Raw genomic sequence first — 22,989 nt, forward strand, 5'->3', positions numbered from 1 at the left:
CTAGAATAAACAAGGGGACAGCATAGCTCTATACATTTAATGTTTGCTTTGGAAGTTAGACGGATACTACACCTCTCAGTGCTGTCTCAATGACAGATGCCTCATCAAGAGAGAATTTTCGGGGTAGTCAAGAGTACAGGGAATCACCATGGTGCTCTCACCAATAAACTGTCAAATCGAAACAGTGTTAAGTGATTTCAGAGAGCCATTTCAGATAAATTTAATCTGAATAGGGTCACTTAATTTACAATTTAATGCATTACATAACCAGGTCCCTAGGCAAAACTACTGGATTTAAACTCTGACTCCTGAATTTTACTTTAATTACTAAGAAGGTATCTGGACAAGACTGAAAATAGAGAAAATCCTGACCTGACTACTTGATCCAGCACCAGTTGCAATAAATGATCCACCCTGTGAAGAAACCAATTATTTTTTATAGAAGCATTCTATCAGAATCTAACATGCATAAAATGATGCAGTGATAAGTAAGGTGACAAACTCTTTGTACTACTTCCCTGCACCAACAGACATTATTTCTTCAGAACTCTCTGTATGAATAATTGTGAAAACATAATTTTGGACAAAACTTAATTAGTGATGAGATACAATACACATGGAATGGATATTAGAAAAACTAATTAAGGAAACTATTGCTCTCTGGAGCTCAGAGATCTGACTGTACTATCGAATTAGACTTCAAACTCTGTGAGACAGAGTACTATGATAGTGTTACATCTACAAAATCCTGGGCATAATGGGATTCCAGATCTCTGGGAAGCTGGGGGTGCCAATGTAGTACAGTACAAAGTATTAAGAAAAACAGAATCAGGTACCACTCTGGATCAGTTAAATTTCCCATAATTCTGTAACATGTACATCACTGCACCAGAACATAAACCTACAGAATATGAAAGTTGGACCTAATTTTGTAACAAAAATACATTATTGCCAAGATGTACCTTATCAAATTCTAAATGAAACAGAATTATATATCTGGCCATTACCATCACTAGAACAGGACTGTTTCTAAAATAAAAAGATTCTAAAACTATTTGGTTTGTGTTTTGCAAACAACTTTTATGAAGTGCCATCTAAATAAACGCCTGAAATGATTACCTGCCTAGTGGAGTGAAGGAACAGAGGAGACAGTATATTCTGGGCCCATCATCATTATTTACAACTGTGCAAAATTATAACATTATAGCAATGATGTTGCCAAATTAAAATAGCAACCTTCAGTACAGATAAATTAGTGGAACATAGTTTGCAGAAATTAAATATAATTTATCAGAAAGCTCCTTGCAATGAGATAATGCAGTAGACACTGTTATTACCTGGAAGTTAGTGTGGCTGCTGTTTGAAGTAGAAGATTCATTCTGTGAGGAAACAAGAAATGATTCATTTTTCTGTAAGGGTAATAAATTAAAATACAGAGTTCTATTGGGAAAGAACTACCTAACCCTAAAGAGGATACTCCTTTATGGAAACTAGATCCTTATTCTTCTTTTTGTAGGTAATACACCAAGGAGCTGTAACACCAGCAGGAGTTCAGAAAAAGTGACAAGCATGGTTTACCTGTACTTCATGGTCTCTTCTGCCCAAAACACGCGATGTGTCCTGTAAGAACCAAAGACATTTACTATTAGGAGATGAAAACTCTATGATCAGTGACAGACCTTTATCTTTCTGTATTATTTATTTATAACAACTTCAGACACTTTAATGCATACCTTGAGTAGGAATGCCTTATTATAAAATAAAAGGTTATTTGCACAAAATTTTTATCTTCAAGTCAGACTCAGCAGTGACCTATATACAGTACACATGTGTATCTTCTCCACAACATGCTGAGCACAATAAATCGCCAAACATTATTCTTTCTTTCTTCATTATTCTATCTTACTTCAACTAACATTTTAGTTGTCCTCTGTGTGACACTCATTCAATTTTAACTTAAGCTTGGACCAACTATGTATATGTGCTTCCTGAAGAACAGGAGTTTGTGCTGCTCTATACCTCAGAGCAGATTTTTCATGTCTTTTTTCATATATATATATATATATATATATATATATATACACTTCCTTTAAAGTAAACTCAACCAAAGAACAAATAGCCCAGCTATTTTATTTTCATTTTTCCTTAAATATAAGAATATTAATTAGGACCAACATAATTAGCAAAAAATCTGGCATAATCGGACAAATTAGGCATAGTTAGGGCAAAAATCCTACAAGCAGTAAAAAAAAAATAATTAAAAAAATTACTTACTCTGACAACAAGTTTCTTTCTTGCACAACCAGATTTCTGCAAAGGAGTCAGAAGCCAGTTATTACTTTATAGATGCGGCCATCCGCACAAAATGCTTTCAGCAGAAATCTACCTAAACTTGTCAAGGTGGCATATTTCAGGACAGAAAAGTGTCCAGAGCTATCATTTTACTATAAGTAAGTGTCTTAAAATGCATCTCCCTAATATGTTTTGTTTGTTTGTTTGTTTTTTTCACCTTATCACTCCTCCATCGGAAGATCCTGCCTAGCAGAGTTTCCCTCAGCTGAACCCCTGTGGTATAGAGAACAATCCATGTAATTCTTTTGTTTGGCTTTTTGACATTCCCCACCTTTCCTTGTGAGAACGTTTAGAAGCAAACTCTTTTACAGTAAAGTCCAGCAATGCACACTGGATAGGGATAAACAAGGGAATAATTGCATCTTTTGTGAACAAAGGAGGAACTGATGAGACTCTTAAACAGGGCTTGCTGCTGAAGGATTTTCCTCTGCAGAACCTTTTGCATTAAAGCCAATGCAATGCATTCAAGGTAAATACAAGAAAATCCAATGTTTTCAGAAGGTCTCCTTACTTCCTAGTGTACATGTTTGGTGCAGTACCAAAGTGGAAAAATAGGGAAAATCATGAAGCAGTAAAGTATATGGCTGACAACCGAAGAGAAGGCGAGTAGCTCATGACAGAAGATTACTCTAGATGGCAGTAAAACAAAAGGAGGCTGTAACAGAAAAAGCTTTTCTGTGAACATAAACAAGTACAGAAAAATGTCATTTATTTACACAGCAGTATATTTGCTTAGTCACAATCTATCCATGTTAATCACAGTTTCTGCTTGTAGGACAGATGGGAAGCTTTGACAGAGAGTGTTTTACCAGGGGATAAACATTACTTTACAATACTAGCATATATATATATATGACTTGAAATTAGAACAAGTGGAAAAAGCTTGGGGTGGCTATGTGCCTTATGTGCACAGACGGTTAATTCCCAAATTATTATCCAGTCAAAGTGCATATACTGCAACATGTTAGTATATAATCTTAGAAGTATTGTGCTGTTTTAAATAATTGTGCAGCAGCCTTGAGAATGGATAGAAGTGATTGAGAACAGAGAAATATAATATCACATATCTCATTCTTGAATTAACTTTTTGAAGGGCATTATAAAGCATTCCTACACCAAAAGTAGATATCAGGTCTAATGTAGAAGTGTTCGGATACTAACACTGTCCTTAATCATAAGGATTTGAATATTGCAGAAGAAAAAAAAAACCACTTACTTGACCATTGGCACTATAGGTAGTTTCATTCTGGAAAATAATAAATTATTTCATTCTTTGAGAATTATTTCAATACAGTAAGCTTACAGAAATGTGATTCTTTCTGATACTGCATACAGACATAACAAAAATAATTTGTTGCTCACATCCTCCACAGCCTTGCCTAAATTAGTTTGAAACCTTACCATTCCAGTCTGAAAAACATTTTAATAGCAACTTTAGATTGGGAGAAATGTATCATGAAAAGCAGTGAAATTTTCGCCCCTGTGTCTCCCTTCTTTGTTTCATTGTATGTATTACAGCTTGTCTATGGGATTTTCTTTACAGTAATTTTCAAAAAAAAAAAAAAAAGAGTCTACCCTTAGATTTTGGGTAAAATCTTCTGAAATAGCTATTAGTGTGGGAACACAACATTTGTTCTGCTCACAAGACTGCATCTAGCAGTGCAAAATTTTCCCATCTACATGAAAAGTATATTAGAGAAAGCATACTCACATCATCACAAGCGTTAGGATTGTAATCCTGTGAACCCTAGAAGGACATCAGATAGTAGTTATTTCTTCAGAAAAATGGAATATTAAAAATGCACTTTGATGTTGTATTCTGCAAGGCAGAATTGAGGCGCATGCAAAGAAAAAGCTGAGTTAAATTAAAGTAAGATCTTTATAAGGAGAATGAGGAGGCAAATACTTGGTTGCAATAGTTACTTACAGAGAATCTTCCACTCTTCGGTAAATAAAAAAAACAAACCCAACCCAAATAAAAAATATCACAGAAACTATTATGTTTTACTATATCTTTGAGAAAGATGATGCAGTGACTACAATGATTATAATGAAATAACATGTAACTAGGAGAAAGGAAGAAAGAAATAGTTACCTGGCCATCATAAAAGTCAGATGAGGAGGATGATCCACCCTTGAAAACAAAAAAAGACAAACCGAAGTTGAGAAAAATACAATATAGAAAGCCTGATTTTGGGCAGAGGCTAAAGCTTGTATGAAGTGATGTACAAGTAGGGAAATAGAGCATTACTTACTTGGCCACCACCATAGTTTTGTGAAGAGTATCCACCCTGTAAAACAAGCAAATAGAAACCCTAATTCAGAAGAAGCTACGGTTTTGTTTGGAGGCTGTAAAGCTGGAATAAACAATTGCCTGGGATTTCTTGATCTTTTGAGGCCCCTTCCAATCCCTGACATTCTGTGATTCTTTGAACAAATACAGCTTTCTAGATATCTAGATTATTTATCAGATATGATGAAAATTCTTACCAGGAGAAAATCGAGTTCTACCTACCTGGCTGCCACCATAATTTTGTGAGGATGATGATCCACTCTGCTAACACACAGAAAAAAAAAAAAAAAGAATTAACATTACAATATTGCAGATCAGTTATTGTTCAGCCATCATGGAACCCGTGTGAAGTAAAACCTCAGTGGGAGGAAATAACAGTCTAGTACTTACTTGGCCACTACCATAGTTTTGTGAAGAGGATCCACCCTGTAAAGCAAGCAAATAGAAACCCTACTTCAGAAGAAGCTATGGTTTTGTTTGAAGGCTGTAAAGCTGGAATAAACAGTTGCCTGGGATTCCTTTGAACAAATACAACTCTCTATATCTAGATCATTTATCAGATACGATGAAAATTCTTACCAGGAGAAAATCAAGTTCTGCCTACCTGGCTTCCACCATAATTTTGTGAGGATGATGATCCACTCTGCTAACAAAAAGAACCAAAAATAGAATTAACATTACAATATTGCAGATGAGTTATTGTTCAGCCATCATAGAACCTGTGTGAAGTAAAACCTCAGTGGGAGGAAATAATAATCTAGTACTTACTTGGCCACTACCATAGTTTTGTGAAGAGTATCCACCCTGTAAAACAGGCAAATAGAAACCCTGCTTCAGAAAAAACTATGGTTCTGTTTGAAAAAAGTAAAGCTGGAATAAACAACTGCCTGGGATTCCTTTGAACAAATACAACTCTCTATATTTAGATTATTTATCAGATATGATGAAAATTCTTACCAGGAGAAAATCAAGTTTTACCTACCTGGCTGCCACCATAATTTTGTGAGGATGATGATCCACTCTGCTAACACAAAAAAAAAAAGAATTAACATTACAATATTGCAGATCAGTTTTTGTTCAGCCATCATAGAACCCGTGTGAAGTAAAGCCTCGGTGGGAGGAAATAATCTAGTACTTACTTGGCCACTACCATAGTTTTGTGAAGAGGATCCACCCTGTGAAACAGGCAAATAGAAACTCTACTTCAGAAGAAGCTATGGTTTTGTTTGAAGGCTGCAAAGCTGGAATAAACAATTGCCCGGGATTCCTTTGAACAAATACAACCCTATAGATATCTAGATTATTTATCAGATACGATGAAAATTCTTACCAGGAGAAAATCAAGTTTTACCTACCTGGCTGCTACCATAATTTTGTGAGGATGATGATCCACTCTGCTAACAAAAAAATAAAATTAGAATTAATATTACAATATTGCAGATGAGTTTTTGTTCAGCCATCATAGAACCCATGTGAAGTAAAACCTCAGTGGGAGGAAATAATAATCTAGTACTTACTTGGCCACTACCATAGTTTTGTGAGGAGTATGATCCTCCCTGTGAAGACAAAACAGAACAGTTGTAATGCTGGAGAGCTGATTTTGATCAGAATCTATAGAGCTAGCTTTATTAGGTTGCCAAGTTCTTTCTACGTAATGGAATTTCAGGGCTGATAAGAAGCGCCTTTGAAGAGAATGAGTTGCAGGCTGGAGCTGGGGAGACTCTGCAAGAATCTATGACATCATGGGCAAGAAAACTATACTCTGGATTAGAACTTCTTAAAAGGTTTTTACCAATGGATAACAAAAGAGCTACCTACCTGACCACCCTGTGATTCACCCTGTAAATAGACATAAAATATGCCTGCTTTAGACACTTACTGTTTGGCTATGGATTCTTTTTAATGAAAGCTGTGATACTTGCTTAGGGGTAGTAAAAGGTGCAGAGGCAGATGCACAATATAGATGTGACTTCTGACATAGTAAGCATAGATTGCCAATAGTGCAAAAGTAAATACTAGATAAGACATATGTCAAGGAACTATAAACATTTATATTTAAGTAATTCCTAGTACACAGATGAGTTTCATTCTGAACAGTCTGCAGAAAATGTACCTTTTTTTCTCTTGTAGAAAACTCAATTTATACAAATGGAATGAAAAAATCCCCTTGTAACATTATTACACAGAAAGCTGTGAGATACAGTGGCCTTAAGGAAAAGGTTTTAAATAAAACACTCGGTATGTTTCAACATGGCTTCTTTAGAGGCAAATGTAACTCCTCCAAGCGAAATCAGGAGGCATTTATAGAACTATTAGTGTTAAAAGTGCATTATAAGAACAGTGGCATCCTGAGCTATTGAAGTGGGATATTTGCCATTCGCTAAAATGGGGTTGAGACTTCATCCAGAAAAAGCAAAGGAAAAGAAAACAAAAAGTACTATCTTTCAATGTTCTAGCAGTTTTTGGTACAAAATGTGTTCCCTTTAGTCTTAAAAAGAAATAGCTCCACTTTGCAAATAAACTTGAAATGCTATTATGAAATAATTATATACCTGTATCATATATTATTCTTCCAAGTTACAGTAACATATTACATACAGCATATTGTATATACTATACCACATAATAATAATATATTATAGCAACATCTATGTTGTTCATAATTTATATAGTACATATCTATAGTGGTAAAACATGGTATTTATTAATAAAATGAAATTATCTGAGTTTTCAATTTCTTGTGAAAAATCAATATGAATCAAGAAAAGTACCACAATATATAATCTAATAATAATATATAATCTATTGCTGTTTTCTTACTAATTTTTAACATCTACAGAGATCGTTTCTTTAAACAAGGCAGATATCTTTTAGGATACTGGGTTTTAGAGTTCCAATGCTGAAACTTGTAACGAATACACATGCAGCTATCCACACTTCACTGCACGAACTGAATGAATTGTGAAGCCCATTTCTTTCAGGAACCTCAAGGGGCAGTCCTGAAATATTTTCTGACTTCAGATGGGAAAAGTCCACAGAGAGGATGGTGAGCTCCAGCACTGATTTGAGTAGTGCCAGTTGAGCAACTCTGCAGCAGGCTTATTCTTTCCAGAATCTGGCCTTACTGTCCTACAGAGATAGACATGTCACAGACATAATGCTATTAAAGAGGTGGGGAAAAGATCCCAAGCCTCTGTGATGCTCTGGTGTATAGGAAGATAGTGAATTCTAATCTCATAATTGGTAAGATTACATGGATTTGCATTCTAACTCACTTAGTACCAACTGCAGATGTATAGTGGCAAACCTCACACGCTAAACACACCTCACACCTCACACACTAAAATCAGAAAAGGAAGAACATTTACCTGGTGGCAGGGATTGCTATCATAGGAAACACCCTGTTAAAAAACAAACGAACCAAAAGGTAAATACCCAAAGTTTAATTTTCTTGCAAAATCAGCTACATAATTCTGCTAAATATTTCTGTATTAATGCTTCTCTTTCATTCTCATTGCTTTCCCCAATATATTTATTTGAACACAGATTTACTATCATGGCCTCATCCATGATCCTTTCACCATCATTGAAGACACCATCTTTACATTCTTGTAGGCATAAATGAGTTGAAATGGATCAAGGATGAAAACTACTAATCTAATTCTTATTCCAAAGGAGCCACTCTCTGATCCTATCACTTTCTTTAGGAACTAAAAGGAGTAACATCTGAAAATCATTCAGAAGCAAAGACTTTATCTGTTTACTGAGTAGAAAGAGGAATCACTACTTGTCCATCTTCTGTGTCTAACACCACATGGGAGAAGCCACTTTATTTTGGTTACAATGACCAGGAATATCAGACTTCCTTGATGTCTTTGCTAGGAAATTCCATGTAAGAATGAAAACAAAAGATTCCAAGTAACAAACATTATATAACTTCTTGAAAAATAAGTTATAAAGAAAACTGGGTCCAGTTTTCAAACAGATTAGAGAAAGAGGACTTACTTGTCCACAACCGCTGCTGCTACCTGAAGATCCACCCTGCTGGGGAAAAAAAAAAAAAAAAAGAGCAGCTCAGTAATCCGTATATTCCTTTTCTCCATTCCAAGTACAGAAATCTATCTTAAAGGGCTTTAGCTACCTGACTGCTTAAAAGCTAGAAGATGAGCTACACACTAATATAGATTGTGTATATTGAGTATTATACTGCATCAAAAAGCTGACAGCTACACACTCCTTTCTATGTGGGAAAGACCTGCTTCAAGGAGCATATTGTTCCCAGACCCATATGAAAAAAAGTTCACAACTCCAACTTCAAATGAGAACTTACCATATTATTTCAAGAAACCACAGGATTCTCTGTACCTATATGGGAACATCACACACATGTGATGTTCTGACGGGTGACTGAGGCTTACCTGGCCATAGGAACTGCCACCTTGAGATGAGTAGCCCTGTAACCAAGCAAAGAACTCATTTGTAAAACAGAGCTGTAGTCCTAGCACAGCTGCAAAAGAAGAGCCCATTTCCACTAAAAGTTCATCTATACAATGTTCTTTTTTCCTTCAAGGAAATTCAGCGATGTGAACCAAAATCAAGGACCACTCAGCAACACCAAGAAAGAAAATAACCCAACCAAACCAAACCAAACACCAAAGCCCATTTAGAAAGCAGCCCCCTGCAGAAAACCTCAATACATGGCTGCATAAATGTTTCACCTGTCCGGAGAACTGGCTGCCTTGGGAACCCTTTAAATAAAGAGACGATAATTACCACCTTGACACGGATGCTTGTATGGAGAGCATAAGGTTTATGGAAACACAGCTGCAGGAGGGATTTCTCAAAAAGGCTCTTCCTGAGCCAATGAAAACCAGAGCAGTACGCTAAGCTCTGTACTGCAGACTGTCCCAGTCTCAGCAAAAGCCATGAGGTGAATCAATTTGGAGACTACCAAAGGAAACATCGCTCTCAAAAACGTGCCAGTTGTGCTGGTCACAGAGAGGTAAGTGAAGAACACCCTGCAGAATATCAGATTTGCTTACCTGGCCAGAAGAAGTGCTGCTGCCTGTGAAACTTGGCTGACCCTAAAGACAAGGACACCATTTGGTTACTTCTCTTTTGTAAGGGACCCAGTGTGCATTAAGAAAAGCAACTACATATTGTAGCTGTACAGGGCAGCATGAGGAGCCTGCACTTCCTCCTGGCGCTCACAATGATGGCAAATGCAATGATTCGCCATCCTGGTATTCCAGATAAATAAGTAGCATGTGGATACACTATGAGAACAGACACTTTCAGAGAAAATGTCTGTTTAAGTTCAAACGCTGAGTGACTGCTGTGTGGTTTTGCAGTGCCATGGCTCCCTGCTTCTGCAGACATTGTATTCTGACTGGTGACTGGCTGATGCTTACCTGGCCATAGGAACTGACACCTTGAGATGAGTAGCCCTGTAACCAAGCAAAGAACTCATTTGTAAAACAGAGCTGTAGTCCTAGCACAGCTGCAAAAGAAGAGCCCATTTCCACTAAAAGTTCATCTATACAATGTTCTTTTTCCTTCAAGGAAATTCAGTGATGTGAACCAAAATCAAGGACCACTCAGCAACACCAAGAAAGAAAATATCCCAACCAAACCAAACACCAAAGCCCATTTAGAAAGCAGGACCTTACAGAAAAACTCAATACATTTCTGCATAAATGTTTCACCTGTCCGGAGAACTGGCTGCCTTGGGAACCCTTTAAATAAAGAGACGATAATTACCACCTTGACACGGATGCTTGTATGGAGAGCATAAGGTTTATGGAAACACAGCTGCAGGAGGGATTTCTCAAAAAGGCTCTTCCTGAGCCAATGAAAACCAGAGCAGTACGCTAAGCTCTGTACTGCAGACTGTCCCAGTCTCAGCAAAAGCCATGAGGTGAATCAGTTTGGAGACTACCAAAGGAAACATCGCTCTCAAAAACGTGCCAGTTGTGCTGGTCACAGAGAGGTAAGTGAAGAACACCCTGCAGAATATCAGATTTGCTTACCTGGCCAGAAGAAGTGCTGCTGCCTGTGAAACTTGGCTGACCCTAAAGACAAGGACACCATTTGGTTACTTCTCTTTTGTAAGGGACCCAGTGTGCATTAGGAAAAGCAACTACATCCTATAGCTGTGCAGGGCAGGATGAGGAGCCTGCACTTCCTCCTGGCCCTCACAATGATGGCAAATGCAGTGATTCGCCATCCTGGTATTCCAGATAAATAAGTAGCATGTGGGTACACTATGAGTATGAGAACAGACACTTTCAGAGAAAATGTCCTTTTAAGTTCAAATGCTGAGTGACTGCTGTGTGGTTTTGCAGTGCCATGGCTCCCCACTCCTGCAGACATTGTATTCTGACTGGTGACTGGCTGATGCTTACCTGGCCATAGGAACTGACACCTTGAGATGAGTAGCCCTGTAAAAAAGGCAAGCACTCATTTGTAAACAAAGCTGTAGTCCTAGCACAGCTGCAAAAGAAAAGCTCATTTCTACTCAAAGTTCATCTCTACAATGTTCTTTTTCCTTCAAGGAAATTCAGAGTTTCAAACCAAAGTCAAGGACCACCCAGCAACAGCAAGAAAGAAAATAACCCAGCCAAACTCCAAAGCCCATTTAGAAAGCAGGCCCCTGCAGAAAAGCTCAATACGTTTCAGCAAAACAGTTTCACCTGTCCAGAGGACTGGCTGCCTCGGGAACCCTTTAAATAAAGAGAAGATAATTACCACCTTGACAAGGAGGTTTCTATGGAGAGCATAAGGTTTATGGAAACACAGCTGCAGGAGGGTTTCCCAAAAAAGCGAGAGAGGTTCTCCTGTCTCTGTACTATATCTCACAAATCAACACTCAAGTCATATCCATATTTATTCTTATTATGACTGATTTTTTTCATGAATAAGCACAAATTTTTGACAATGTCTTTGTCAAAACTAAGATTAGAAAAGCCACAGGTACAATTTAACAGAAGGAAATGTCACTGCATAAAATCTTTCAGTTTCCATGAAGTACATGGATAAGGCGAAGAATCACATATTCTGCAATTTTATTTATAAACACACAGTGAAAATATTTAACTTGTGTAATTAAAACACTATACATTTATATTCAGAAATAAAATAACAAGGAAATATTATTCCTTTCTCTGTCAGGATTCATCACTAGTTATGGAAACATCTAATGCTATACATTTTGAAAGCAATGATTTCCAAAATACAAATTTCAGCTGTGTTAACCTGCTACTGATCTTTTAATGAAAGTGAGAATTTGTTGTCATAGTCCGAAGGAGGAATGCCTAAACTGTGAACAGTGGTAGGCAGGTTAAAACTGCAAAGGATGCCAGAAACTACATCTGAGTGATACCCATAATACTTTACAAACGTGCTCTTAATGCAATTGGATTGTAATCAACTTTCCAAGTGCCTCGTTATGAAGAAATGATGTTATAAGTAGAACAGCAAACAAAAGTTGAGCTAAACACTAAATGGCACAGTTTTTTTTTTAAAAGTAATGCTGAACTAGTTGTTTGCATTAGAATAATCAAATGTTTAAATGAACATGGAACTGTGCAGGTTATGATCTATATATATTTTATTTAACATAGAAAAACATTCAAGTTTAAGTTCTAAAATTCCATCTGCCTTCCTGAGCAGGTTGAGATGGTTAAATTTTGCAAATTTTGAGATCATTATGGAATTAGCATACAGAGGGTTTCATATTTTATGACTGTAGAAAACAGCAACCACCACAGAAATGTCCTACTCCACCACTGTAGTTTGTGAATATCTAAGATATCCATAAGTGATCCAAACTTATTTATTCCAGAAGAGATGAATCATTATTTAGTTCACTGAGACAGGGCTTCAGTTAAAACTCAAGTGTAATGGAAAAAAGAATGTCTACCTGTATGATGATCCTAGTAGCAGAACTTCCCAAGCTCTGGAGGAAAACAAAACAAAAAACCACAACAGTAAACATTTAATTTGACTTGTTTAAATGCAATGCAGTTAAACAGCATCATCCCTCCAACCTGTCTCACTGTCTCACCTGCAGTGGACATATATCAATCACACATATGAATCCAATTTCTGATCCAGTCATTTGTTTGATGAATTTTGGGGCATGAGTGATAAATGTAAAAGGGTAGCAGACACCATCCTGAGGAAACTGGTTTGCTCCCATAAGAACTGTATTACTGTTATAGAAAACACAGGAAAAAAGTATGCTTACCTGGGGGTAGGTATGACGCTGCAAATGAAACAAAACAATCTTTAATTATTTTGCACAAGGCCTTTTCCAAACAGAAAAAGGGCCCTATCTTTTGGACTCAATACAAAACCAAATGTAGAAGAAAGATACAGAAAGGATAATGTAGAACAAACGCATCTCAGTCTTCATTCAGGTTAGAACAACAACATGTTTGATTAGAAACTAGACATCAGAAAAACATATATATCAAATGTTATGTCATACAAACTCACTTTAACCACTTTAAGGATAAACTTACTTTTCACTGATTCTATGAGTTCCAAGTAAGCAGAGTAGAAATTTAATAATTTTAAAATGAGAATGGAAGTGAATTTACAAAAGAAAATTGCAGTAGAAATAGAAAATCAAAACTATTCAAGAACACAGAGGCTGTATACATTGAGGGACCTGGAATCCGCAGTTAATCCAATATCTCTGCAAGTACTAAAATCAATCAAAGAACCACAGGATTTGAAGCTATCTGACTCTTGGCTTTCCCTGAAAGTAATTATGTAGCTAGAATAAACCCAGCATGCCAAGGAGCTGTCTACACACACCAGGAATCTTTTGGACAAATTCAGCATGTAGATATTTGAAAGTTTTTTAAGTGGAAATTTTGAGCACTGTAGAGAATAACTACTTACCACAGGTGGATAAGGGTTGCTGTTGGTAATGACCACTACCTATAGAGAAGTTAGAGAAAGCTGTTTACTCATCAAAGAGTTTATTTGAGTAGTTAAATATATTAGGAAAATGAAGAATACTGCATTATCTAAATTTACAAACTCCAATAATAATGCTATGAATGATCACTTCTATAAAACATTATTTTAATAAAAATGTTTAATGCACATTACTAAGCAAAGAATATATATGTATACATGGTTTACACAAGTGTATAAGGAGATAAAAGACTTGCTCCCAGTCAGTCACACAATGACTTGGCTGTAGAGGCAGAAGCGGGATTTCATGTATTATACTGTATCTGCTGGCCTATACTGTGTGTCCTTTTTGATCCTCAACTTTCCGACCCAAACCGGAAGATCAATTTCTTTTTTCTTTATTCAGTATTATGCTAAAAAAAAAAAGGCTTAATATTGAGATAATTAAAAAAAATTAAGCCAAATACAATAGTAGTATCTTCTCTTTGGATTTTAATGTTTTCTAATTAGAAGTTTTTTCTTTTTTTCCACTCTCTTACTCCGCCCCCCCTGCCCAACTGAAATTGGTTCATATTGTCCAGTAGTGTAGAAAGGAAGAGTCAGTGCTACCAGAAGTAAACAATTTTAGTATAAACCAGGGAGAAGTATGACATTTTAAAAACTAAGTTATTAAAAAACCCCAAAACAACAACAAAAACAATCTGTATGTTTTGAATTCCTAAAACAATGGAAAACTAAAATGAAAAAGTATCTGTGAGGACATGAGTGGGTACACTGTGCGTTTCATGAACATACCACAGCATTAGCCCTGAGCTTCCTGGGAACTGAACTAAGAGGAACAGTCCATTAAATGTTATGAGTCAAAGTCAACAGTAATATGAATTCTACTGGTTTTACTTGCCTTGAGTCACACTTGTTTTCCAGCCCCATCTGAATAATAATTACAAAATCTATCTCCTTAAAAGTCCTAATTACATCACAATCCCATTTCTAACTTTTTAAAAACAAATCCTCATAAACATGGATGAAATTTTATTTTATATACAGTTAAGTTAACCACAGCACAGCTAGTTAGTATAAGGCATCTTAAGAACCCAATCGATTCAAATAATATGAAGCAATCTGGGTTATAAACTTTAAAAGTCTTAACTGGTAAAAGGAACTGCAGTACCACTGAAATAAAAGGAGTAATGCCAAGTTACAACTATAAGAACATTTTTCCTTTCAGTTGAAAAGGAATGCTTACCTTCTTACTGGAATCTGAACTGCTTGAAGGGATGGACTGTAAAGAAAACAGAATAAATTTTTTGCTTAGGTAAATGTATGACAAATTGACTACAGCACTATTTTCCACAAGAATGTTATAGTTAACACCATTTCCATAAAATATCAAACAAAATAAGATTCTGAAAAAAATATTTAATGCATTGACAATTAATAAATTAATGACTGAAATAAATCAACTTGTCTAATTTTTTCCACAAACCCCAATTATTTTGCTAGTTTAACACAGCACTGTAGAAAAGCTGCAGATGTTTATCTAGCATCAAATTAGAAGTTTGCTTATAACAAAAATAATTTATTGGTAGGAAAAAAAAAAATATTGTCTACCTTCATCGAAAAAGAAACCAACCCAAACTCCAGAACCAATCCCCCCCAAAATATAAAAACCTACTGTTGAAATACAAACTGGAATAAATGGGATGCACCATAAGAATATAAATGTTTTAAATGAAGCATAATGTGCAGCGAAGTTTTGCATTCCATCAACCCATACGTACAATTGCATAGGTAAAAGCCACAAAAAATACTTGTAATTCTTAGTAACTATTGAAGAAAGCACTGACTTTTGGAAAATCATAATAAAAGTAACTGGTGTTCATTTACAGAATAAATGTAATTGAGTTTCTGTGCAAAACAGAAGTAAACAACTTCTAACTAAGTTGATATTACAACATACATTATACACGTAACTCATCTCCAGAAGTTATTTCCAGATACGACTATTAACCATTTGAAGACAGTCCTCTTTTACCCCCTTTCCATTAATTTTATTATCATTTGGTAAAAACTGGGCATAACTGCTCAGTTTCTGAATAGCTTAAGAATCTGAAAATATGTTGGAAAGCACATAGTTACCTGGCCATAGGTAAGACCATTGCTGTATGAGGATGCACTCTGAAATAAAAACATAAATTGGGTATTTATTTGTATAGTAATTTGTTAATTATATCTAGAAGTAATTGCTTTTTGCTCTTAGATGACACAGGTTTCCTATGAAACTCATTTCATCTGTATTTAAATAGATCTAGGGCAATAGTAAAGTATACTGAACTTGCTTAAAGATAAATGAAGTAAAAATTTGCCAACATTCTACTATAGTCATAAGTTTAATGTTGCTCTATCACAAATACAATTTACACTTACATATTAAAAAATATAAAATCTATTTAATATTTAGGATTTAATATCACTAATGACGTATTTGAAGTTAAGCATACAATTAAGCAGCTTTTTGGCTACGGTTTCAGTTCCCAACAGGTATTAGAGAGTGTGTTGTCCTTCTGGTAGATTTTTTTTTACTCACTTTTGTGATTTTAAAAATGGAAAACACGTTAGTCTTTTTAATAAATCTGTTTTCAGGTGAAATTGAAATAAATGAGATTGAAATAGAAATATTTCTAGTAATTAACAAATTATTGGATTAATACAAAAATATTGTAAAAAAGCCCCAAACAAACAACAACAAAAAACAAACAGGAAAAAAACCCAAAACCAAATAAAAACCAAACACCACAACAAAACCCCCCAAATAATATTGCAATATCCAAAGACAATTACTCTAACAGATAAAAAAGCATTACACAGTAATAATTCTGACATTTTAGTAGGCTAACAAATTAAACATTTATAAAGGTGAAGAGTAGCCTCTGTAACATAAATGATTACACTTTGAGAAAGTAACAAGGTAACACCTTTTAATTTTGTTTTTTGATCCCAGAATAATACCTCAGGCAACTGCCATTTTCCTTAACATATTTAGGAATAATACAGCTGTGCAGAAGAGAATCAAATGCAATTTGCAATAAGGAGACGAGTTAAGAAGCACAGTAGTAGACAACCAGTAAATACATATATAAGCAGCTTACATCTTTACAGGCGTATTGACCATATGCACCAGCAGCACCTCCCTAAGAAAACAAAATGAAAGCAGTTATTTCTCATCTATAATTACTTCAGAAAAAAAGGCAAATTTCAGACACCTTCAATTCTGATTGATCCTTATGTAGAATATGTGCAGAATACATGATAAGGAGAGTATTGTACTCTCTACTAACACATGAGCATTCATGTGTGCACATAAGAGCCAGAGACATTAGCCCTTTCTATACTAGTGCTTATCTAGTGGTATTCAGGAAACATTTCAAAACAGACACTGTCAAGACATTATTTTAATAAAAATAAATTATCAAGATTTAATATAACATTTGTAATTCAAACATTATGTATGTAAAATGTACAAACACGTATACATAAAAATTAGGAAGCGGAAACTGGAAATAAACAAAAATCATCACCTTCCTGATTTGCAGTCAGTCAAATATAAAATATCAAGGTCCAGCATAAATAGTAATAGTTCCCTTTTCAAAGTAAATCTCACTTATTATTATTAATACAATCAATAGTCTCCCGCAAAATTGCAGTTTTTGTTGTTCTTACCAAAAATCAAATACATACTGTGACAAGTTTTACATTTTACCACTATTGATGACATGAATGTTTTAAATTTTTGGAAACATTGTCCTTGTTGGTGCTGGCTCATCCCCATTTTTCTGGTTTGAAGTGGCAACTGATAGTTCTTAGCAACAGACCTACATGACTGGTTTATTTTTGTTTACTTGCTATACTATGAAAAACAAGCAAAAAGACCTGTCATTGACATAGAAAGAGTAAAACTTGACTGTTTCATTTATCTTTCATGTTCTTCCTCGTTTTTTGTATTGAGTAAATGTTTGAACATAGTAAATTTGCATTAAAAAATAAAGAACTTGTAAATGCTGAAAAGAAACCAAAATAATGATATATATTTGACATTAATCTGCAAATATTTTAGTCCATCCAATTAGTCACCATGTTGATGAAAAAATGCTTCAGTTAAGTTTTAGATCTATTCAGCACCATGTTAGAGCACTCTTGCATCTTTCCCCTATTTCTGGCTTGACCTATCTAGGATTCATAATTTCACAAGCACCCCTGCTGCATGAAAGAATGAAAAACTGAAACGGTGTTAGTTATTGTAGATATGTGTGTGTTTATTTCTGAGAGGAGGAACAACTTAGAACATGCAGATCAATTCACACCAGTCTTGTCTAGGGTAGGAGAACAGACAACCTGTATGAGTGTAATCTAAGTGGAACAGACAACCACTTTTGGTCTTTTTTCATGATTCTATAATCTATATGTTTCTATTTAACTTTTTAACATCTCTGCCAACTACTTTGTGTTGCTGAATAAACTGTAATATTCATCTTCAAGCTCTCTCTTAATTATTTTCTATTTGCAACAGAAGATCCCACATGAACACTGAAATAAACTATGCAACCAAAGGGTAAGAGTTGCTATAAACATAGTTAAGTTTGGGACAAAAAAGTAAACGCAAGAAAAGTGCTTACAGGGCCGCACCCATTCCTGGTTATTGTGTAGACTTGTCCACCCTGAAATGAAAACAGAAGTCAATTATTTCCATGTAAAAAAAAGGTGTGTGTGTGTGTGTGGAGGGTAGGGGTTAAAAAATAAACAAACAAAAAAAATGCCCTCCTGTTCATGGCATGAAAAGCTGCGCAGGTGACAACGTGTGTGTGCAAATATGGGATAAGCAAGTACAGAAGTTACAAGTTCACTGGCATCTGGTTGTACTAATTCTCATTTAGTATGAGACATTAATCATCATGGTTTTCATATAACGTTGTCATTGGTCACGTAACCTTTCAAAATCCACAAGTTGTTGAGCTAAACAGTCTATATTTTAGAAAAAAAATTGATAACTTCAGGTAGTTATGTGACATGATGAGAAACTCAACTCTTAGAAGAGAACAGGTATTATATGTGAAAGAAACACAATGAAGAAAAATCAGTATTTATTATTTATATAAGAATAATTGGTACTTCTCAGAATCTGGCAATTCCACTTACAAGTTGTGAAGATTGAACAAATGGAATATTACCAATTAATTCACTAATAAATATAATAATTAGTAAGTAGTAAGAAATAAATCCTTGAGAAGCTCAGTTCAAGAAACTGGAGATATACCAGAAAGCACCTGACAGTTCAAGTGCAAATACATGCATTATGGTAGTGGAGACAATTAAGTAGAAAACAAGTACTATATCAGTGAGAATGCAGACATACATTCCACAAGGTTTTCAGAGGCTACCTGGACAGTGAAATCCCCAAATTTTCAACTGCAAATATAATCTGGTGTTAAAAGTGATCAACATTATACTGGAGCTTTAATATATGCACTCATATCCAGTGAGGTTTGGAGAAATTTTGCAATTTTTTGTGGAGAAAACAGTGAAGCACAACTATATTCAGTCCTTTTATTTTTATTATTATAAAAAGGAAAAGTGCCAAATAAATCAATTTACAATAACTACAGTTTCATTTTCATTATGCCAGATGTCTCTAAAACTATAAAACAAATGGTTTGTGACTGTGTTTGCACACACGGGTAGGAATCCTCTAGGAAAATGGAAGGATTTATTTTTTTTTCTCAAAAGGGTAAAGTTAATGCTCAACAAAAGTTTAATGTGTGAAATCAGAGGTGGTGAAGGTAAGAATAGGACAGCAAGTTATTGAGCTCAACACAGTGTAGGTAGTTGAACCTAATCCAGTTTACTGGATGAATAACTCCGGTATTCTGTGTTAGCTAAGAGAGATAATATTCCAGTATAGTATTAAATCACCTGAGTACTCTGTAGTTACAGAATTTCAGTTGTTCAAGGTAACTAAAGGAAAACATACAAATGCTGGATGTTAGGACCCCTACCTGACTGCCTGAATAGCTGCTCTGAGATGAACCGGAAGGTCCAACCTGTGAAGAAACCAAAATGCTATTTATTATTTTGCAGAAAATTGATTTTTATATAAATGATTTTCAGTGAAAGATCTACTTGGCGGGAAAAAGAAGAGCACACAAAGTCATTTTCTGTAACTTCATAGCACCAATTGATACTATTAAAATTATTTTAGAGAACTTTAAAGCCCAGTTATCAAAACTATACCAAAACACCTGGCATAAATTAACATAATTCTGGTGCTTGCACTTTCTTTTTGTCTGGCCTCATACACTTGGTGTCCATTATTCAGGAAGAGACCTACACTATCAAGATCATTAAAAAGCAGATGAAAACTTTATACTGATATTACTACGTAATCACTAGACACTATGTAATGTAGGGTGTATTTGCTGGGAGGAAGGAAAGAAGTTTAAGAGGCTTGTTCACTGAGCTGAAAGCGATAGTTTTCAGGAAAAAAAAATTAATCAAGTAGTTAAATTTTATATCTAGATCGTGATTTACAAAAGGCAGGGTTTCAGAGCTGTTAAAATAAGTTCTCTTGAAAAGTAAGCAAATACTATGACTAAAAAGTGAAGACAGGAAAAAGAAAACTTCTGTTAGAAAGTTACTTCAGATTTAGCTAGAGAATCTGCATGAGGAAATGGTAACAAGACTGACAATGATTTAGAAAGTTTGGGAATTTAATCAACCAAAGTAAATTGCCAAAAAGAAAAATGAATTGAGCAATAAGAGGGATAAATATGTGACTAGAAGCAGCTTTTGACTAGGTCTTGAGATCTTGGGCAATCAGCAGTAAATCTCTGAAGAAAGAATATTTACCATGATGCATCGGCCCTGTGTTGTGTAAGTCCCTCCACGCTGCAAAAAAAGTACAGATTCCAGTTACTATTTATTGACTGGTGTATAAATATAAAGTTATTTTAAACAGGACATCAACTGAATTCACCCTCATGGTCTCAGTGGAGTTGTTAAGTGTTTCATCACTTACGATACATTGTAACAATCTGATCAGAGAACTAACATTAACTAATTCAAAATAAAAATACCTTCAAAACTGCATGCAAAATGTAAGCCTAAATGAGATCATGCTAGGAAAGTAATTTCAAGGATACAATATAATCTTCATGCTACAACCATGCAACAACTGGACAAGTAGGACAGGAATTCTAAAACAGGTAACTGAAAACTGGGAAATGGAAGAAAAATAGCTCTTACCTTATTACATTCTAGTTCTATCAGAATCTGTGGGGGAAAAAAAAAAAAAAAAGAGGAAATGTTTGCAAATTATTTACTGGAGGGAAAAAAAGGCAGCTTACTGTAGGAAACAGGAAATATATTTGGTGAAGCAATGGAGAAATGACAGGTGTTTGCTCCTGGTTAGATCACAAGATGATGTACATCAGTGTTGGTACAGTCAAGAACCAATATAATAGATTTGAACAGACTTTCTTTACTTCAGCTATGTATCATGTTTAAGTTGTTTCATATAAGCATAATTCTTGGCCAAAAAATAAACTCATTTCCAAGAATATGCTACACAGCTACAGTTCCCAGGGACTGGTGCAGCAGCTGAGAAAAAAACAGTACACTATATGTATTTCATGCTATGGATTGTTTTGATAACTAGATTGTTAGATTCCCTGTTTTGAGGGCAGTGGGGGGATGATATTTATTTTTTCATCAATTTAGTAAGATGATTAGGCTGTTAAATTAAAAGTGTTGAAAATACCTAATGATTTTGACCATCTTAGTTATTGAATACATGACAGTGGATGTATGCCTTGTATCAAGTCAAAGACATTTTAATTTACTGTATTAGTTTATTGTATGAAAATACACTCAAAACATACCTTCCTTTTACTTTTTCCTGTCGCATTAACTGACCCGGAATGTGTAGCTGTGAGAGTTTTGCTTTGAATTCCAACCCAAAATTTGTCTAGATCTTGGACAACAGTTGCACTAGAAAGAAAGCAAAATAATGATTATTTTTCTATGAAAATATTTCACTATAAAATACCAATAAACTCTTCCTACTCCCCAGCAAAGAAAATCCACTCTGTTTTGATTTTAAGGGTATATAGTACAAGTTCAAGAAGAACATAATTTTCCAGAACACTTTTCTAGTTACTGTGTTGTCATCCAATATAATTTTGAAGATAAATAAAGCAGATGTTGAGAAGGGGTAGAATAGGAATGGACACTGTTTGAAGAAGCATTGACCCCAGTGGGGATTATCAGCTCAAATAACCATAAAAATTGTCACACCTCTTTCCCTCCCTGACAATCTGTATCTATGATGGTGAACTGATTTTCATGCCATTGATAAATGGAAGTGATTGTGTTTTTAATTCATGTTCTTCTGCTCCTTTTTGTAATCCTCAAGATTTAATGAAACAAGGTGAAGGCATCCCCTTCATAAATCCACATTTCGAACAATATCAAGCTATCAAATATTTAGATATCTACCAATTACATTGAGTGGGCATTTTGTTAGACTAGGCGCTATTTTTACAAGCTTCAGATCTGCAAGTATCAGTAAACATTGGATAAATTTGTCTTCTATTTTCAGCCATTAGTTTGTCGGTTGTAAACTTAGTTTTAAATTTATCTTACAATCATCTACATCAAACTATTATTCTTCTGTTGTTCAAAATAAGAAAAGGTATTATTGAATAGAGTCTGAACTTCACTTACTCGGGGAACTGGTTACATTCATATTGTTGCTCTTGTAAATAAAGAGGTCAAAGTGTAAAAACAGGTTACTCAAAGATCCATTAATAACCTTGTGCTTAATGAAATTATTTACATGTATTAACATCTGGAGGAGAGTGTTTACCTTTCATAATTATACTTTGATATGGAAATCATGTTATTTGATGGACACAGTGGGAAGTTATGACAAACTATGAAAAAAACCCACGATTGTGACAAGACAAAATCACCAGAGGCAGCAACACAGATTCATGTCAAAATAATCCATAGAAATAAAATTCCAAGGAAAAAAGATTAAACAAAAGCAATTATTTACATAAATTGAAGATCTCTAACACCATGTGGAGCAATCCATGTTGTTGTAACTTTCTTTTTCTCGTCTGAGTTTGCATGACTTACTGCTGAATTCTGGAATTAAAAAGAAATACATAGAATGATATAAGATGCAAAAGTTACTTTTACCTATATTATTAGGGGAACAGTCTCTACTACAACAGGTAACACTGACGTCTTCCTAAAAAGTGCCAGGTAGCTTCTACATTAGATTCATATCACATATAGAAGATACAGGTATTTCTTGACAAATTCTAATTTTTTAAACTCTACTGATGAAATAACTTTGC

General features: G+C 34.9%; 1 protein-coding gene across 24 annotated transcripts in view; it reads right to left on the bottom strand.

The window, feature by feature from the left end:
• The window catches only part of LOC309440586 (uncharacterized protein), a 60,640-nt gene that overhangs the window by 22,993 nt on the left and 14,658 nt on the right, over nucleotides 1-22,989 (bottom strand). For 9 of the 24 annotated variants that reach the window (XM_082054395.1, XM_082054392.1, XM_082054387.1 and 6 more), the window contains exons 4-42: nucleotides 22,683-22,774; nucleotides 21,505-21,613; nucleotides 20,870-20,896; nucleotides 20,474-20,512; nucleotides 19,624-19,668; nucleotides 18,247-18,288; nucleotides 16,723-16,764; nucleotides 15,713-15,751; nucleotides 14,820-14,855; nucleotides 13,556-13,594; nucleotides 12,894-12,911; nucleotides 12,567-12,602; nucleotides 11,338-11,367; nucleotides 11,050-11,085; nucleotides 10,675-10,716; nucleotides 10,351-10,380; nucleotides 10,057-10,092; nucleotides 9,688-9,729; nucleotides 9,364-9,393; nucleotides 9,064-9,099; nucleotides 8,651-8,686; nucleotides 8,014-8,046; nucleotides 6,464-6,484; nucleotides 6,163-6,201; nucleotides 6,001-6,042; nucleotides 5,785-5,820; nucleotides 5,628-5,669; nucleotides 5,414-5,449; nucleotides 5,250-5,291; nucleotides 5,036-5,071; nucleotides 4,868-4,909; nucleotides 4,608-4,643; nucleotides 4,448-4,486; nucleotides 4,064-4,099; nucleotides 3,569-3,598; nucleotides 2,275-2,310; nucleotides 1,579-1,620; nucleotides 1,338-1,379; nucleotides 373-414 (exon numbers count right to left, since the gene is read on the bottom strand). In XM_082054395.1, coding sequence (XP_081910521.1) covers nucleotides 373-414; nucleotides 1,338-1,379; nucleotides 1,579-1,620; nucleotides 2,275-2,310; nucleotides 3,569-3,598; nucleotides 4,064-4,099; nucleotides 4,448-4,486; nucleotides 4,608-4,643; nucleotides 4,868-4,909; nucleotides 5,036-5,071; nucleotides 5,250-5,291; nucleotides 5,414-5,449; nucleotides 5,628-5,669; nucleotides 5,785-5,820; nucleotides 6,001-6,042; nucleotides 6,163-6,201; nucleotides 6,464-6,484; nucleotides 8,014-8,046; nucleotides 8,651-8,686; nucleotides 9,064-9,099; nucleotides 9,364-9,393; nucleotides 9,688-9,729; nucleotides 10,057-10,092; nucleotides 10,351-10,380; nucleotides 10,675-10,716; nucleotides 11,050-11,085; nucleotides 11,338-11,367; nucleotides 12,567-12,602; nucleotides 12,894-12,911; nucleotides 13,556-13,594; nucleotides 14,820-14,855; nucleotides 15,713-15,751; nucleotides 16,723-16,764; nucleotides 18,247-18,288; nucleotides 19,624-19,668; nucleotides 20,474-20,512; nucleotides 20,870-20,896; nucleotides 21,505-21,613; nucleotides 22,683-22,774 — 1,554 coding nt within the window. Of the gene's footprint in view, nucleotides 1-372; nucleotides 415-1,337; nucleotides 1,380-1,578; nucleotides 1,621-2,274; nucleotides 2,311-3,568; nucleotides 3,599-4,063; nucleotides 4,100-4,447; nucleotides 4,487-4,607; nucleotides 4,644-4,867; nucleotides 4,910-5,035; nucleotides 5,072-5,249; nucleotides 5,292-5,413; nucleotides 5,450-5,627; nucleotides 5,670-5,784; nucleotides 5,821-6,000; nucleotides 6,043-6,162; nucleotides 6,202-6,463; nucleotides 6,485-8,013; nucleotides 8,047-8,650; nucleotides 8,690-9,063; nucleotides 9,100-9,363; nucleotides 9,394-9,687; nucleotides 9,730-10,056; nucleotides 10,093-10,350; nucleotides 10,381-10,674; nucleotides 10,717-11,049; nucleotides 11,086-11,337; nucleotides 11,368-12,566; nucleotides 12,603-12,893; nucleotides 12,912-13,555; nucleotides 13,595-14,819; nucleotides 14,856-15,712; nucleotides 15,752-16,722; nucleotides 16,765-18,246; nucleotides 18,289-19,623; nucleotides 19,669-20,473; nucleotides 20,513-20,869; nucleotides 20,897-21,504; nucleotides 21,614-22,682; nucleotides 22,775-22,989 lie in introns of all 24 variants that reach the window. The other 15 variants (XM_082054398.1, XM_082054391.1, XM_082054397.1 and 12 more) reach the window with 15 other exon arrangements.

This window comes from Streptopelia decaocto (assembly GCF_964273445.1).
Source record: "Streptopelia decaocto genome assembly, chromosome: 5".
In the NCBI taxonomy this organism is placed as follows: domain Eukaryota; kingdom Metazoa; phylum Chordata; class Aves; order Columbiformes; family Columbidae; genus Streptopelia; species Streptopelia decaocto.